At 38.5% G+C, this 18,556-nt stretch overlaps 2 protein-coding genes across 3 annotated transcripts in view; one reads left to right on the top strand and one right to left on the bottom strand.

Annotated features, from left to right (window-relative positions):
* LOC131237095 (protein S-acyltransferase 10-like) overlaps positions 1 to 1,335 on the top strand; it is a 40,014-nt gene extending 38,679 nt beyond the window's left edge. For both annotated transcript variants that reach the window (XM_058234748.1, XM_058234747.1), the window contains one exon: positions 867 to 1,335. In XM_058234748.1, coding sequence (XP_058090731.1) covers positions 867 to 1,041 — 175 coding nt within the window. In that variant the 3' untranslated portion in view covers positions 1,042 to 1,335. The remainder of the gene's footprint in view (positions 1 to 866) is intronic.
* A 1,506-nt stretch (positions 1,336 to 2,841) lies between these two features.
* Positions 2,842 to 3,633, bottom strand: LOC131228814 (auxin-responsive protein SAUR64-like). Its single transcript, XM_058224675.1, has one exon. It carries the CDS (start codon positions 3,376 to 3,378, stop codon positions 2,932 to 2,934), a length of 447 nt encoding a protein of 148 aa, XP_058080658.1. The 5' UTR covers positions 3,379 to 3,633; the 3' UTR covers positions 2,842 to 2,931.
* Between the last annotated feature and the right edge of the window lie 14,923 nt (positions 3,634 to 18,556).

Genomic DNA, 18,556 nt, shown 5'->3' with positions numbered 1-18,556 from the left:
TCATACACGTGCATGGTGAGTGAAGGGGGTTCTCTTACATGTGTTGCTTACGAAACCACATTTCTTTTACTAGAATAACCAAACATGTGCGTGTGTGCGTGAATTTGATCATTTCCTCTCCTTTAAATTGACAGCTTGTGATTCAATGCACTCGTATGCAAATGCAGCCTTAGATGGGGCTTTCAACTGGTCAGGTTCATGTTTTGTCCTATATTACCCATACCTGGGCTAACTGGGTGGGTTCTATTCTTCTGGGTCTGGGTATGGGTCTAGGTTCTTGAAGACCTGGACCTGGATCCGGTTGGGTTCAGATTCCCGTTGGGTGTCCATCAGGTCCTTAGAAATAAGTTTCAAGTTGGGTCCGGGACAAATAAGAGCATTTACATGGTTGGACCCACTCAATGGATGTGTTAGATCACATGCATGCATCACTTTGACATTTGCATGGTGAGTAAACACGTGCATGGCACTTTGACATGTGCATGGTAAGTAAACAGGCTCTCTTACATGTGTTGCTTAGGAAACCCCATTTCTTTTGTTAGAATGACCAACATATGCTATTATAAGTAACTAGAGCTGACTCAAAACCGACTTTAACTGGGTCAATCACATGGATCGGACCCAAATCTGACAAGGCCTGATGTTTAACCGGATCCAAAAGGTGACACCCGAACCCGACCCCATTTATTAACAGGTCCAATAATGGGGCTTGTACCATTAAAATTAGGTTGGTTCCACCAGGTAGTCATGGGTCCGAGTACCCATTGACAGCCCTAGCCTTTAGATGAAGTTTGGGTTCCTGTGACCAAGTGTATCCTATCCATTATTTTTATGCATGACATGAGAAAACTAATCCTGTTTTGCAGGTCGATTCCTGAAAGGGTTTATCCATTCAGTAAAGGCATGTGTAGAAATCTGTATAACTTCTGTTGTGCCCGCAGCAGCATCTATGCTATGGAACCATTGCCCACCGCTGATGAACTGGATGTCAAAGCAAGACCATACACATGTGTGGATGTTTTTTCCTGTCGATGTTGCTAGTGTAGACACGAGCCAGCTGGAGATAGTGGTTTCACAGCGGATTTTTTCCCATTCTAACCAGTGCTACGTTATCAATTACATTGGTATTCTGTTGGATTTACCTTCTGAGCATTTGCAGTTTTATGATTTTATCGTTGGGATTCTTTCTCATTTTATTTTATTTTATTTTATTTTTTTGTGGGAGCTTGAGAGTTTCATGCACCACAGGTTTCTTTATCTTTTTTAAACATTTGAATGATCTTGTAGAGTGGGTATGTTAAATGACAAAGGTGGTGTTAGACTTGGGTGCTTCAATTTTACCCAAACGGCCTCCATTTTTGGCTATGGACGGAAAACCTACTGCCTTTAAACTATTTCTCAAAAGCTGCCTGCCTAATTCACGTACGTTGTGGCTTATACTAACGAATGGGGCTGTTAGCCATAGAAAGTCGGTTTTACCTCTGGTGGACCGAGATACTATTGTTTGACCCCTTTTGATTGTTTTACCGTTGCCAAATGACAGTACTGCCCTCCCCTTTTCCCCCAATCTCAGCGGCTCATCAATTTGCTAGGTCGGTCTACATGAACTTCTTTGCATGAAGATAGGTGTGGTCCACGTGAACTTTGCTAATTGCGTGAACGTCTCTTTTGAAGTAACATCTACTGTCCACATGGCAGGGATGAATTTGGCATATGAGTGTATGCAGTTGAATTTTTTTCAACCCTTTTTTGTAGGCCAGACAGGTTTGACTTATCAGTGTTGTACTTAGCTTGATGTTCGTCGATGCTGATACCACGATTCAGACAGTGTGGATTAGCTGTGGCCCCGGCCTTACCCAGTAAGGTGTGCCCGTATCGTGGGGTCCACTTTGATTTGTGCATTTAACATCGATGCAGTCCATCTGTTTTTAGAGATCATCTTAGGGCACGAGCTCAAAAAATGAAACAGATCCAAAGCTCAGGTGCACCATACCATAGGAAACAGTGATGATAAGGTGACATTAGCCTGGATGAAGGGGAAAATAAAAATAAATGCATCTTGATCCAAAACTTGTGCCCCACGAGTTTTTAATGGTCAGTCACCAATATTTTCTATGGTATAGTCCAACTGAGATTTTGATCTGTTTCAAGGATGGACGGCGGGAATATAGAATACGTACATCAAGGTGGGCCCCATGGTAAGGGCAGCACCTAATCAGCTCTGCATCCAGCAACCTTTTCCTCTGCTTCTAGACGGTAGATTGTACCGGAATGCAAGTCAGACTGGTGCATTGCTTGGGCTTATAAGTGACCAATTTACCCCATCCATTAGATTTGTCATTGATTTAGGGTATGGGACCACAAATGAGGTCAATACAAAACTCAAGTGGGCCAAACCAATAGAAAAGAGTGGATGTAGAAAGTCCACCATTGAAACATTTGTTAGATCTCACTTATTTTTTAGCCCATACCTAAAATGAGCTATCAAAACAGATAGATAGAATGGACTTCTCGTAATCAACAAGGTGGGCCTCACGTGCGATTAGGAGCTAGGGTGGCACAATCATGAATCCAACGTAATAAAGGGTGATGGTAAAATGTGGGCAGTTTTTTCAATACCAAAATACAAAATCCCGTAACTAACATAAAATGTGGGCAGGATGACGTAGCATAAAATGTTTTCAGTCGCAGTGATGCTGGTTACCACCATATCACTCGTAAGAAAAATCATGCAGAAAAACCATTGAGTTTATCTACCTGTTCCACGTAAATACTGTGCAATAGTCCAGGTAAAATGGAAGGACACAAATACCTGAATTTTCACCCATAGAATTTGAAACGATGAATAAAACTCTGTTGTATCAAAATTGTATCGATCATGTACAAATGTTAGGGAAATAACAAAGGCCATTGTTTGGCTTTATGAGCTCTTTAAAAACTAGGGAGAAGTACATTTTGGTTGGCATGTCCTTGAATGAGCAAGGAAGATGTTGAGCACCGACCTGCAGCCACGGAGATGATCAACGCCTTCTCTACATTTCCAGACACGTGCCTCCGAACCAACGAGATGATATACTCCATGAAGATCTCATCACATGGAAATTTAATTGGCCCATTGCCCGGCAAACCAAATTCATCTTCAGACATTTTGAGCAACTCTATGAAAATGGGGTTGTTGAGAAATTCCAAGGGAACCACAAAACGCGTTCCATCGGTCGTGTATACAACAAAATGCCCCTTGTTGGGAACCGATGTGGTGCATCCACTTGAATCCGCATCGCCATCAGTTCTTGAAAATGAGATTCTCCTCTTCCTACCTGTGGCAGCTACTTTTTGCCCTCTCCTCGCCATCTCCACAAGCTTCTTGGGGTTAATCATGGCTTCCTCTATGGTTTGTAATGGATTTAGATCTTAGATGATTCAAATGATGGATTTGTGTTGTGTACAAAGCAATGGAAGCAGTTAGTTATATATAAGCATAGGTTTGCACTACATTTATGTCTAGCTTTCTCATGTTAGGCAGCAAAGGATACAAAACCATGTGCTGACCGGGTGGGATTTTATGTCTGGCAGGTGGGCATGTTTAGCTTTTGTTACGCAGTCACCTCATTGAGGTAGGACATGATACTGAGCAAAAAAGCCACACACACACAAATATTATACACACACACACACACACTTCAGTGCCACTGAGGTGTACATTAAGTGATGAAAATAAATACAGCTAATCGAGGAAGGTCCTTACTCATGTGCAATGCAAAACTATACAAAAGATCAACATATCTTCCCAAGTTAGTGGACAATCTAAACACAATGGACTGCTAATACAAAATTTTTATTTATTGGTCACTTTTGGTCCGAGTGAGAGGATCAATCACTAAGCCATGCATCCCCACGGTTTTGCATGTATCCATGATCAGATGACTCGATGGTTAATATGGTTGTTTATAACTTGATAAGTCACATTAGAAAATTTACACTGGGCAGACATTGCTGACTGTCGCATTGCTTGAACTGATTTATTTATTTTTTATTATTATTTTGCAGAATGGTGAGAATACATCACCTATAGCTTTGTTCACGTGAAAACTGGCTATATGAAAGTCAGATAGGCACCACAAAATAACTTAGCACACCACTTGAAATGATTTATCAATAGTTCATCCTGGTTATCTTCACAAACAAACCCTACAAGAAAGTAGGCCTTTAGCCTCAATTTTTTAGCCTCGGTTGAAAAAAAGGAGGCTAAATATGGTTTTTAGCCTCGGTTGTAAAGGAACTGAGGTTAAAAATTCACTTTTTGCCTCGGTTGATGAGAAACTGAGGCCAAAACTCTGCCCTATTGCCTCAGTTGGTGAAAAACTGAGACCAAAAGTCTGCCCTTTTGCCTCAGTTGGTGAGAAACTGAGGCCAAAAGTCTGCCCTTTTGCTTTGGTTGGTAAGCAACTGAGGCTAAAAGTCTTCCCTTTTGCCTCGGTTGTTGAGAATTGAGGCCAAAAGTCTGCCCTTTTACCTCGATTGGTGAGCAACTGAGGCTAAAAGTTTATCCTTTTGCCTCGTTTGGTGAGCAACTGAGGCTAAAAGTCTGCCCTTTTGCCTCGGTTGTTGAGAACTGAGGCCAAAAATCTGCCCTTTTGCCTCGGTTGATGAGAAATTGAGGCCAAAAGTCTGCCCTTTTGCCTCGGTTGGTGAGAAACTGAGGCTAAAAGTTTACCCTTTTGCCTCGGTTGGTGAGCAACTGAGGCTAAAAGACTGCCTTTTTGTCTCGGTTGTTGAGAAACTGAGGCTAAAAGTTTATCATTTTGCCTCAGTTGGTGAGAAACTGAGGCCAAAAGTCTGTCATTTTGCCTCGGTTGGTGAGCAACTAAGGCCAAAAGTCTGCTCTTTTGCCTCAGTTATTGGAAACTGAGGCCAAAATCTGCCCTTTTGCCTCGGTTGGTGAGAAACTGAGGCTAAAAGTTTGTCCTTTTGCCTTGGTTAGTGAGCAACTGAGGCTAAAAGTCTGCCTTTTTGCCTCGGTTGGTGAGCAACTGAGGCTAAAAGTCTATCATTTTGCCTCAGTTGTTGAGAAACTGAGGCTAAAAGTCTGCCATTTTGCCTCGGTTGGTGAGAAACTGAGGTCAAAAGTCTGCCCTTTTGCCTTGGTTGGTGAGTAACTGAGGCCAAAAGTCTGCCCTTTTGCCTTGGTTATTGAAAACTGAGGCCAAAAGTCTACCCTTTTGCCTTGGTTGGTGAGAAACTGAGGCTAAAAGTTTGTCCTTTTGCCTTAGTTGGTGAGCAACTGAGGCTAAATGTCTGTCCTTTTGCCTCGGTTATTGAAAATTGAGGCTAAAAGTTTGTCCTTTTGCCTCGGTTGGTGAGAAACTGAGGCCAAAAGTCTGCCCTTTTGCCTCGGTTAGTGAGCAACTGAGGCTAAAAGTCTGTCCTTTTGCCTCGGTTGTTGAAAACTGAGACTAAAAGTTTATCCTTTTGTCTCGATTGGTGAGAAACTGAGGCCAAAAGTCTGCCCTTTTGCCTTGGTTGGTGAGCAACTGAGGCTAAAAGTCGGTCCTTTTGCCTCAGTTGTTGAAAACTGAGACTAAAAGTTTGTCCTTTTGTCTCGATTAATGAGAAATTGAGGCCAAAAGTCTGCCCTTTTGCCTCAGTTGGTAAGTAACTGAGGCCAAAAGTCTGTCCTTTTGCCTCGGTTGTTAAAAATTGAGGCCAAAAGTCTGCCCTTTTGCCTCGGTTGGTGAGAAACTGAGGCCAAAAGTCTACCCTTTTGCCTCGGTTGGTGAGCAACTGAGGCTAAAAGTTTGTCCTAGGAATTCTATACCGCTCATGAGGTGGGTCTCATGAAGCTGAAGGTCCAAACCCATCAAGCATTCAGTCATACATTAATCAGCACCGTTTGATTACAACAAACGGTTCTGATGAATGCGGCCACCACGTATTTGAAATAAACAAAAAGGATGAGAAGCTTACGTGGCAATGGTACACGTAACTAGGCTCCGCGAATGTGTTGAACAGCTTTGGCGATGCACATCGGGTTCATATTGTGCACATTCCACCCACTCTCGTGAGCTGGCACTGGGATCCGCTTCCCACGTGCGTGATTGCTGACGTGGCACTTGATCGATCGTTCATCTTCATCATGCAGTCCCTCAGCTCATTAGACCCAACCACCTCTGTTTGCTCTAACATGACAAACATGAAAGAACGTGCACGTGTGGAATGTGTACCATGTGTACCCTATATTTTTTTAAAAAATCCAACCTCACTTCTTCCTCTCTGCGTCTATCCACGCCCTCTCTCTCTCTCTCTCTCTCTCTCTCTCTGCTCCGATCCACACCCTCGATCCATTCTCTCTCTCTCTCTTGATTGGAAGAAGGAGAGCTGCTAGAAGACCTCCTTATCATTCAGATCTAGATCCAGATCGAAATCCATTCTCTCTCTCTCTCTCTCTCTCTCTCTCTTTCTCTCTCTCTCGATTGGAAGAAGGAGAGCTGCTAGAAGACCTTATCATTCAGATCCAGATCCAAATCCATTCTCTCTCTCTCTCTCTCTCTCGATTGGAAGAAGGAGAGCTGCTAGAAGACCTCTTTTCCGTCTGCGCAAACGATGAATCCTCCTTTCCGTCCTCAAGGTTCATCTCTGTCAGAAAACTACTTTTCCGCCCCTCGAAACCGTAGGAAACCGGTTTTCCGCCTACCCCACCATAGAAAACCACCTTCTTCTTCTTCCAGGTAGACGGTTTCGACCATAATCAGCGGTTTTCGTACATCTTATTGATCGCATTGTTTTCTCCCGAAACTGCGTGCTGACGTGAATACGTTATTTTGTTATTTATTGCCATTTCGATCTTGCTTTTTGTGGAAATTACAATCTAGGGTTCTTTTATCCTTCGGATTTCTGCTCCTACTTTTCGAAAATTAAGGTTTTGTTTTGTATTGATTTTGAAAATCGAGTCTTTTAAATCGATTCTGATTAGGGGTTTTGGGGGAATTAGGGTTTTCCAGAAGCTAGCATCGGTGGAATTAGGGTTGTAGGAGTACTTATCAATCAGAAAATATTCGTTTCTTGTTAGAATTCTCATTAAAATGGGTTTTTTCTATACAATTTCTCATTCTAATTCTGGGTGTGTCGTTTTCTGGTGGAAATTAGGGTTTCGAGGGAGTGATCGGCGGTAAAAAATCAGGTATCGTTCTTTCTTCATTTCCTTTCTTGTAATCTATGTTGAATTGATATTTGATCGGAATGAATTAGGTTTATATTTGTTGAATTCCTTGTTCTGCTTTTTGAAATGTTGATTTATGGTTTTAGTGGAGTGATCATTGATTGTAGAAATGAGTCCTTTTCTTTTTGAAAGATTTTCCATAAAAGTTTTTTTGATGGTTTTTTGGAATGCTGTTTCAAGTGGAATTAGGGTTTTCAGGACTGAGAATCTTTTGGAAAATTCAGTCTTATTTTCTAATTGACATCTGACTGTAACTTCTTCTTATGGTTGGCATTCTGATAAAAAAAAAACTGCCAAATTCTATTAAAATAAATCTCCTGGCATGTGGATTACCTAATAAAAAAAACTAGGGTTTTGTTGGATCAATCATTGCTTGAAAAAGTCATATACATGTATGTATATATTGGAATCGTACAAAATGTTTTTTGCAACTGGAATTCTATTGTTAGGGATTGAATTGTCTTGATACTCTTGGAAAGTCATGTTTTTTAGTTGCTTAATTTTCCAAAAGTTTAATGGGGAGTCTATGAACTGTTCTGGTTTTTGCAATTTGTAGGCTTAATTACATTGATTATGTTTACTGTTTTGTCACTTTTCAATTTGTGGTAATTTGAATTTTTTCTTTGAATTCATGCACTTCAGAATATAAACTAAGAAGTAATTTTGTTATATTTACTCTTCTTTTTTCTTTTGATATTGGATTCTCTTTTTCTCTTCTGATCCTGTAAGGCACTGTATTTGGAATTTCTTACTTCAAATTGAGAAAATGTTTTAAATTTTGCTCCTTGTTGGATTTTGGAAATTAATTGGTTGTTCAATTTGTGAAAAAAAAAGTGTGGATGATATGCAATTTGTGGGTTAAGCATTTTATTGCAATATTTGATTTTTCACATTTTCTGCATAAATTTCATGTGGGTTATGAAAGTATCTGAAACTGGACTGGAGCATGGGCCATGTTGACATTGAACTGTTTTTTTTTTCCCAAGAATAGATTTTGCATTTTCTTATATTTGAGCAATACTGGACTTTAGCAGGGGATATTTATAAGCTTCATCTATGAGATGGTGGCTTCTATGTTTCTTAATCTGAGGTGGGCTTTTTAAGTGTAGTATCCAAAATTCAAGTCTATTGTGGACTTCCATGTTGGTGGTGTTAGAGGTCTGAACGTGGTGATGGGATTGGTCCTTTTTCGGGGAATGAATTTCTGTAATTCTAATTCTCTGATTTTATTGTTCATGTGCTCATGAAGGCCAGGCTTAAGTGAATGTGTCTGGCTGAGGTGGGTAGATGAAGAAGAACAGATTTTGTTTTTCGGTTGTTTTATTGACTGGAAAATCTGACTTATCCCAAAGGAAGTGGGAATTGATATGTGATTTGTTTCAGTGAATTATATCTGAAATCTAAACAGTGATGGCCTCAACGGTCAGGCCAGTCATGTTATTTTTGGTGATTTGTATAGTGCTCTATGGTTCTGCTGTAGCGGAACCTGAGAAGGAAGTCATATAAAGGATAAGGACTGCTCCTCGTAGGAACTTAGAAAGTAGTGTTATAGATGGTATTGGCACGGAGGTAGCTTTTAGTGGTACTGAAGATGGTCTCCATGGTCTTGATGAGAGAAAAGGTGGAAGTGGTAGAGTTTCTGCGTCCACGGTTGCATGGTTTACTCTTGCAATGGTAGCGGCAATAGGGTTGGGTGCAATACCATTCTTCCTTGTGGAGCTAGAGCTGCAATGGGCGGGAGTGTGCAATGGAATGGTTGGTGGGGTGATGTTGGAGCCAACAGAGCTTTGACCTCATACAGGAAGGGCAGACCTATGGTAGTGGCAACTGGGTTGTGAATGGGATCCTGTCTGGAGGCGTTTTCATTTGGCTCTGTAAGAAGGTGATGAATCCAGTAATTTTTATGGCTTTCTTGTCATTTTAAAATTGAGGAGCTGATTCTTTTCTCCAAAATTGAATTTTCATTTTGAGCTTTGATTTCCACCATATTCTATTACTTTTGTTGATCTCTCTGATGTGGGATTTCCTATAACCCCAAATTCCTAAAGGCATTATGACTGTATTTTTGTGCTTGTTTATGTTTTTTTTCCTACATCAATTCAATATCTACTGCTTTTATTCTGACTTGGCAATGCTTCTTTGTTAAGTTTACATCTAGTTGTGTGCTGAAGCTATTTTCAGCTCTTGTTGCCCTGAACTTATTAAATAAGCGAAAGATTATTTCTTTTATTGTGCTCTTTGTTTTCGTATTTCGGATTGCATTCCATTTCTAAGCTTCATTTTGAATATGTTTGTGGATGACTAGTTCATTTTGCATTTCGGATTGTTATTTTTATTGGATGCAGAACCTAGTTCAGGATTTTGGTTCCCTAGAATAACTCAATCCCATGATGTGAGTGCATTGAGGTAGAAAGAAATCAAGGGAAATGCTATGAACAACAACATCGTACAGGTTGCATTGAAAGCATTCTTTTATGAATAGCTAAAATTTGATGTAACTGAGAATTGCTTTTGAACTTGACCTTATTGAAAACTGACCTCACCCATCTCATGTAGCTGTGGAGATGATGGTCGAATTCAGGGATGGAGGTGGAAGGAAATTCTAAACTCAGAGGTGCCTGTGCCCATGCAAGGTAATTTCAATATTAAATGGCTGCCATCTCCGGATTAATAATACCAAGCAATCTCTGAGATTTCCATCATCACTCTTCTGCATCCGTTTATTAAATTTTGTGGCTACTATTTTGTGATATTTTTAGAACGTGTCTATTTAGAAGTTTCAATTCATGGTTTAAATTTGTTTTTCCATTATTGATGATGCTACTATGCTTTTGGCTTTAGGTAATCTCAATCAAAACTTACAACAATAATGATAGGAGAGTTGGGAAGAATTCCTAAGCAGGCAGTTGGAGCTTGGTATTGTACCTTTTCCTCCGCTTGCCATTTGTTTTTTTGGGTTTGATGCAGTGAAGACAATCTTCATTTCCTTGAGTGTTATTGATGCAATGCTCATGGAACAAATGAGAAGTAAAATTCAAGAAATTCTGGGTGTTTTGGTCTTTTCCACCTTTTCTGGACTTTGGGGGGTAGTTTAGGTATTTCCATTTCAATTTGGGGTAGTTAAGTAATGTTCTTCTTTCAGTCAAAGTCATGGATATTAGGTTGCGAGGATGTGGTATTTTTAGTTAGCTTGTTCAACAAGTCTCATTGGGCTTTGATTGCATTTCTTTGGAATACATTACATTTAAGATAGTGGTTATTAGTTGGTTGGTAAATGTAAATGCATTGGAATGGAGCTATGGCTGCAGTTCTCTACAAATTTTGAATGGAAAGATTTGGAAGGGTGCTTTTGGTGTCTAAAATGGTTCTGTTGTGCTGGAACTATTCTCCACACAACCCTAGTTGGGGCTTAAGATTGGTTTTTACTGAAGATTTTTGGCATTTCCTTCCAATTGCAACTGCTGATAGCATTTCCCTTGATTTTGGTTCATTCTCTATTTTTCTTCTCCATTGGGAGAGGAGATTAGAGAGGGGCGATGATGTGGGCAGCGGCTAATATCGAGCTTATGGAAGAGCAGAAGTTACTAAAACTGGCTTTAGATGAAAATCTTGAGTTGAAAGTTCACATGGAAGATCTCTTGTTAACGAAAAATTTCATTAAGGAGTTGATGGAGAAAGGTTAGCTAATTAAAAGGCTGGAAGAAGAACTTATTGAAATGAGTGATTCACTTGGGCAAATGAATCATAACCTTGAAGGTTTGAAGAGTGATATGAATAAGTTACTAAGGAAAGGGATTGCCTTGATTCTGAGGTACTTGTTTTGAAAGAGCAGCTAGAAATGGCACAAGCTGTTGCTGAAGAAAATGAAACAATTGCTACAGAATCTCGATAGGTGCTTGCTGATTCTTTTTTATCATTACCTTATTTCTGATTTTTTCCCCTACTTGTGTCATGTTTGGTTCTCAATGTTTTCCCTTTCGATCTCAGATAGTTAAGGCAAGGAAGAACTATGTTGAAGAGGAGGAGGAGGTGAAGCTATTAGAGAAGTCTGTGGAAGAGCTAGAATATACTGTAAATGTATTGGAAAGCAAGGTCAGCTCATCAATGGTTACTGGGATATATTCAGAACATTTCCTGTATTACCTTTAATTCGCTTAATAGTTTTCTCAAGTAGCTTTTACTTTTCATTTCTTTTAGGTGGATATTGTCAAAGGAGAGGCTGAAAGGCCGCGGTTGCAGAGAGAGGAGCTAGAAGGGGACCTTACTGAAATAGTTCATGTGCTGATTGTTGATATTGTGCATGGATATAATTACTTTTGAAAACTTTAAATATGAACTTTAAATAGTTCATATGATTAGTTTTGGAAACTTGATTTTGGGCATGGATATAATTGTTTTGTTGATATTGTGTTGATTGTTGTCTTGATGAATGTTAAATGGGTGAAATATGCACAGGTTCAGTCATTTGTTGATTATGATATTGTCAGCTGTGGTTGATAGAGAAATGTGGTAAAAAATCAAATTTAGCCTTGGTTGATGCCAAAAGAGGCTAAATCCATCTTTAGTCTCAGTTTTGCCTCAATTACATAAACTGAGACTACAACTCCCGTGGCTAAAGGCTTTAGCCTCGGTTGTTGAGAACTGGGGTTAAAAATAGTTTTAGCTTCGGTTGGAGGTAACTGAGGCTAAATTTGGATTTAGTCTCAGTTGGAAATAATGGAGGCTAAAATTTTGATTTAGCCTCATTTCGAGAAAATTGAAGCTAAAAAGATTCTTTTAGCCTCACTTGAAGAACCGAGGCTATAAAGGTCATTTTAGCCTTGGTTACTAAAACTGAGGCTAAAGCCTTTAGCCACGGGGGTTTCAACCTCGGTTTGGATAACTGAGGCAAAACTGAGGCTAAAAGCTTTAGCCTCAGTTTTTAACATTTTTAGCCACAGTTTTGAACTGAGGCTAAAGCCCTCTTTTCTTGTAGTGAAAACAAGCTCCTTGGTGTTGGTAACGAGTTAAGGTAACACTTTTGAGTTGCAACAATAAGGAACTTTGAAGTAATAGAATGCTTAGATATTTTTGTGTAGAAAAGAAATGGAGGTGGTTAGTTTTATATACATGAAAAGATGGATGAACAGTACGTTTAAGTGTAGCTTTCTTATGTTGGGTCACAAAAGATAGTACCCCATGTGGATAAGGTGGTGGTGAGAGAGGTAGACATATGTTTGACAAAAAAAGATACAAGCCCATGTGCCAAGGGAAGTTAGAGAGGTGGGCATGTTTGGATTCTGTTAAACAATCATCTCTTCAAACTAGTCCATAGTTGGCAAAACGGTCAACCATAGCCAGATATATTGTGGGCCGGCCATGGCAAAGTAAGAAGAAATTTCATTGAATCTACTTTAAACCAAAGAAATCCCACTGATCCTTTAATCTTGACCACCCAATAACAACTACTGCAATTGGACAACAAATTATTCTCCTGTCAACTGTCTATTAGGCTGCCACTAGTTAAACGAGTATGCTCATTTGAGTAGTGTAGTTTTTGTTGTTTTTGAAGTCTTTAATCATTTAAAAACAGGGTCTGTCGATTGCATTGACAAACCATTCGATGTCATTGAGCACTGTTTGATGCCATCGAATAGTGCTCGATCACATTGAGAATTTCCAGATTTTCTCCAACTGGTCGATGGACTAACTAGGTGCTTTTTCGATGCCTTCGAAGAGTGTTCGATAACATCGAAAGATATATTCGATGCCATCGAAGATGGCTCGATGCAATGGAAGGAGATCCGATTTTCATGTCTTATCTCTGGACTGATTGGGTATTAGTTCAATTCCATCAACATGGCTTCGATGCCATTGAAGTGTGTTCGATGATATTGAACAGATCGACGCAGATTTTTGCAGACTTGTGTTTTTCAAGATTTGTTTCCTATTTCGATTGTGATTCTTCCAAAGCCTATATATTGGGGTGTAATCGGGATTGGGAGGAATTCTAAGGGTTTTTAATTTGTCCAAAGTGTTTCAAGGGTGTAGCAAGGGTTTGATTTGAGGTTATTCGAATTGGGTAAGCTCTCTTCACTTGTAATTTCGGCTTTCATAGTGCTATTTATCGCTTTGTGCCGTTTTTTTCCTCGCAAGGGTTTTTCCACCTTAAAATTATGAGTGTTTGTGTTGTGCTTGCTTGGTGTGATTGGATTACTTCTTTAGATTCATCTGTGTGCTTTCGTGGTCCCCTAAAAATTTTTAGTTTATGGTCCATCAACTATCAGATTAGGATTTTTATGGTCTGGAGTAGCTGTTGAGGGTCAACTATTGCATATTATCCCCTAATTATTACTTGGTTTTATGAACATGATAATGCTTAATGTCCTATTTTAATCATGTTTGTGTTGCAAAGTGAATTTAAGAGCTGGGATTGAAAAGGATGCTAAAAGCATGGATTTAATGCTCAAGAATCACCAAAGTCAAGGATGGATCTTATGAGACTAAAAATGAAGAATTTACATGCCAAATATCCAAGAAAACCAAGTGAGAAGTGAAGAGAATTGAAAACTTGCAGTGAAAAAAAGGAACCCGAAAAACCTGCCTGCTTCGACCAGTCTAAGCTCTCATTCAACTAGTCGAAGGATCCTGCTCAACCAGTCGAAGATTCCCCGACTCGAACTCGAGCAAAAAAATTCTCAAAAATCCCGTCATCTTCTACCAGTCATAGGAAACCCTTGACTAGTTGAAGGTGACCCTCGACCAATTGAAGGTTGTCCTCGACTTGTCTAAGGTTACGCAGATAACACATGATTGCAGAAATTTGAGATGATTTTCAGATTTTTCCAACTTGGTGCGAAAGTTGGAGTTGTAAAACTATAAATAGGGTTCCCTAGGATGTTCCTAGGCATCTTCTAGGGTTTGAGGAGTGGAGTAAAAGGGTAGAGCTACTGTCCGAAAGTTTTTCTTCTTCTTCCTTAGTTGATGTTTTTGTTTTGTTTAAGGGTCTTTAGTTCAATCATGTTTATAGCTGGCTAAACTTCTTAGTTAGGGCTAAGAGGTGAAGCTTATAGCGTGATTGGGATGTTTGCTTTGTTTTAATTCATGTTTTGTTGAACTCTTTTGGATTCTAGTTTGATTATGAAAGAATATTTTTAGTCATTAATGGTTTATTGTGACACATGACAATAGATCTGTGATATCTTGAGATATCTTCTTTTCCTGAATTGAGATTGTGAAATTAGGAAATCCTGTTGTTCACCATCATCCCTTGGGCATGGTAGGATGATGAAATCCTTCTCAACTTTCACAATTCTTATAATTAGTTGTGGGATTAGTAAATCCTGTTGCCTTGTCTCTTGGGCATGGGTAGGTGACGGAATCACTTCCAAATCTTCACCACTCGCATCCATTGATGATTAGATCCATGAGAAGTTCAGAGATCTGACAAATCTCTTTTTACCAATTAGATATATAAGACTCTGATTCCAGTTGTGTCCTTGAATTATGCAAGGTAGCTTCCCAATTTCTATAAGTGGATCCTTGGCACCCTAGTTGCCACCTTTAAATTTATAAGTTTTAATTACCTTATTCAAAATCACTCTCTCAAATATTTCAGATTTTGGTTTACATCTTTTTCTAGTTCTAATTCTAGTTACTTTCAAAAGCAACACAAGTTCAGTCCCTGTGGATTCGACCTCGGTCTCACCGAGATTATTACTGCATCGCGACCCTACACTTGGTGTTGTGAACAAGTTTTTGGCGTCGTTGGTGGGGATTAACAGTTGCGTTTTTCTGAGATTAGCTAGTTTTGGAATTAGTTTAAGATTAGGGTTTATCTATTTTCTATTTTTAGGATTAGGGTTTTCTGAATTATTTTAGAAACTAACTTTACTTTCAAATTCTAGGTTTGGAAATTTTCTTTTTCTATTTTTAGAAACTACTTTCTAATTATAAGTTTAGAAATTTTCCTAATTGTTTTTAGAAACTAACTTTTTCTCTTTTTAGAAACTTTCTATTTTCTATTTCTATAAACTTTCCTTTTCCAATCTGGTAACTTCTTTCTAACTTCTCCTCGACTTACTTTTCATATTGTTATAAGAATTTTCTTTTATTCTCTTTTAGGATTAGGTTCAGGATTAGGGTTTCACCATATATATGCAAGAGTGGGAACGCCAATATGCTGATAGATGATTATGTTAGGAAACAACCTACATTAAAAAAAAAAAATTGGAAACATCATCGAGAATCAAATGGAATACAATGATTCACCAGTTAAGAAATCCTTACATGATCATATGCGGGAGAATAATTATACCCCACGGATTAAGAAAACAATACGTGAGTGTTGGGGTTATCATAATTATGGGAGTGAGAACTATTATCACCCATCAGATAAGAAGAAAAGAAGAAAACAATGCGTGATTATATTATGGGCGATAATATGTATCAACAACCATCAGATTCTCCCACCTATGACCCGTGTGAGTATTATCAGTGGAAACATCAATGTTGGGAAGATGAACCAACAATACATCATAGTGACAATTTTCTTGGGTCCTCTACCTTTGAAACCCAATCAGAAATGATCCAAGAGGAGTCACTTCAGGGTTACACAGACAATTTTGTTGGCATCAGAAGAACGATAGAAGCGTTTGAATCACGCCTCGATAAACTAATGGAGGCTAGTTCATGCCATCCTCAACCTAATCCAATTCTTCATTCCCAACTCCCTACTTATGATCAAGGGAAACGTCAAAATTGGGAAGTTAAATAAACAATGCACTATAGTGATAATTCTCTTTGGTCCTATACCTCTGAGATCCAACAAGAAACAATCTAAGAGAATTCATTCCAAAATTTCATACAAACTCTAGAACTCATCCAGAAGAACACACTCCAGAGATTTCAAGAACTTATAAAAGATATATAACAATGGGGTTCACGTGATGTGATTATGGAGAATACTGAGTTGGACTATGTTAATGAGCATATGGTTCAATTTTTCGAAGAGTCTTTCTCGATGATGGTCCAAAGGAATGATCAAGAGACGTGGGTGTCATTCAAATATAATGATACTGACACACTTCGCTCACATGATACACTTGGTTCCAATGTTAAGGAAAATGTTAGTTTATTCAAACCTCAACCTAATCTAGGAACAGAATGTGAGGAAAGCGATCCCATTCCACGTGTGTACTGCACTGAATTGGAAGATGATGAGTATTGGGATGACAATCATGAATGTATAACTCAAATCTCTTTGGATTCAATATCAAGTTTGGCCCACATCAATGACCAAGAGGTTCATGAAGTTGTCGACCATAGTGATCTACTTCACCCATCTGACATGACCAATTTAAATGTAGAGGATCGATGAACCACTTTCAACCAATCCTTCCAACCTTTGTGAGGTATCTTTAGACCACTCCTCTGAATTGAATGATGATATGATTCGGGAGATGGACGAGTTGCTCGATATAACTCTGGAATTTGAAATAACCAAGTTGAGGCCACCATCTGAGCTATACACTTTTGACAATTTTATGCTTCTACTGAGAAGCTTCAATGAATAGAGTCTTCACAGTAATGCTTCGCCTATTGATCCTCAATCTGTTTGTGAAGGGCAAGAGCAAGAGAGCATGCGTCCATCCACTTTCAAAGACGATGGAATCCTTGGGCAGATCATCACAAACTTTAATGTAGAGAATGAGCCACTCTCAACTAAATTTCTTAACTCTTCGAAAGATTGCTTGGCACACTGTGTAGATTCAAATGATCCCATGATACAAGATGTAGTGAATGCCTTGCAAGATAACATCTCGGTACTGAGTTGTTATTGACCGAGAGAACCTTTATTTTGAAACCTTTCCCTCCACACATCCTGAATGTTTACTATCACATGAGGGAGAGTTGACAATTGAACCAACGTCTGAAACTTTAGAATGTGTCGAGATTACATCATTTGTTGAAAATTTTTCTGAATTTTATCTACTTGTAGTCTCTGATGCACCATGGAGTACTAACTCCAAAACTTTCTTTGTCACGGGTAAATCATATATACTTTGGACACCTTAGGAGATTACAAGGAAACCTTATGCCGAGGTTCATAAATATCTCTGGAAATTCATGCTCCAGGGCATCCAAGCCTATTGCAAAAAGGGCTTTTGGACGATCTTATTGAGAAACTTACTAAGAAATTTATCAAGATATTGGCCGAAGGAGGAACTTTGTGGCACGACTGATTAGCTTTTTCCTTGTTTTCCTAGTTTAAGATTAGTTTACCGCTTTCATGGAATTTAGGATAGTTTGCTTTTAGCTGTTTTAGGATAGTTTGCTTATTATCGGTTTGAGTCTAGCTTGCTTATTATCGGTTTAAGTATTTTGTGTTAACCCAATTTTCACACTGAGGTCATTGGTAACACCTCAAAATTCCATCTTCAGGTAATATATTTCCATCACTTCTCCTTTACTTTTGTTGCCTCATATGCATTGCATGCTTATATCTTTTATATTGAGGACAATGTAGATTTTAGGTTGGGGGTGTGGACTAGGCAAGCTAACCAGTGCTTTCTTAGTTTTTGAGCAAAATTTGTGAAAATTTTTCTGAAAATTTCGTAAATTGAACTGATTTTGAGATTCATCCATGAATTAGAATTATAAGATACTTAATGTGGATGATTTATGACTCTTAGAGTTAGTTACTTGTTAGATTTCAAAGTAAGTTCGAATTATTGATCCATGATTAGAAGTTTTAAACATTGATTAAATCATGATTTCACATATTACATCTAACTTATATATTAAGGTTCTAGTTTGATATTGAATTGATAACTTGATGATTATTAAGCATGGAAGGAACCAACCTGGGGAATTTGTCCATCATGTTCAAATTAAAAGAATTTAAAATTAAAAAAGAAAATACCCAGCAAAAAAAAAAACAGTTGTTGTTGAAAAGGGTTACCTATTAAAGATCATTGAACAGATTGAACATAGCGTAAAAGCCATCGATGGAAAAATTAAAAGATGGAAGAATAAAAAGTTGAACTGAAAGATAAGTTTTAATTTAGATTATGGTTATCCTGAATGCTCTTTTGATTATCAATGTATTATGAAAATGGAGAATTGAACCTTTGCTTGTGATTAGTTTAGGTTTCACTATGCACCCATGAAACTCGATGTTTAGAATTGCTTTAATTGGAGGATTAATACCTTGAACTTGATTATGAAAATTACCAAGTGTTGGAGTTTAGGAGAAAGTAATGATTAACATTAATGTATTTTGAAACTTTGTTATATGGATTGTTTTTGAAACCTTTTGAGCTTATGGAAACTATATAATGGTTTTCGAAATATTTTTTC

This window comes from Magnolia sinica, chromosome 2 (assembly GCF_029962835.1).
Source record: "Magnolia sinica isolate HGM2019 chromosome 2, MsV1, whole genome shotgun sequence".
Lineage (NCBI taxonomy): Eukaryota > Viridiplantae > Streptophyta > Magnoliopsida > Magnoliales > Magnoliaceae > Magnolia > Magnolia sinica.
This window is presented reverse-complemented; position numbering and strand designations above follow the sequence as displayed.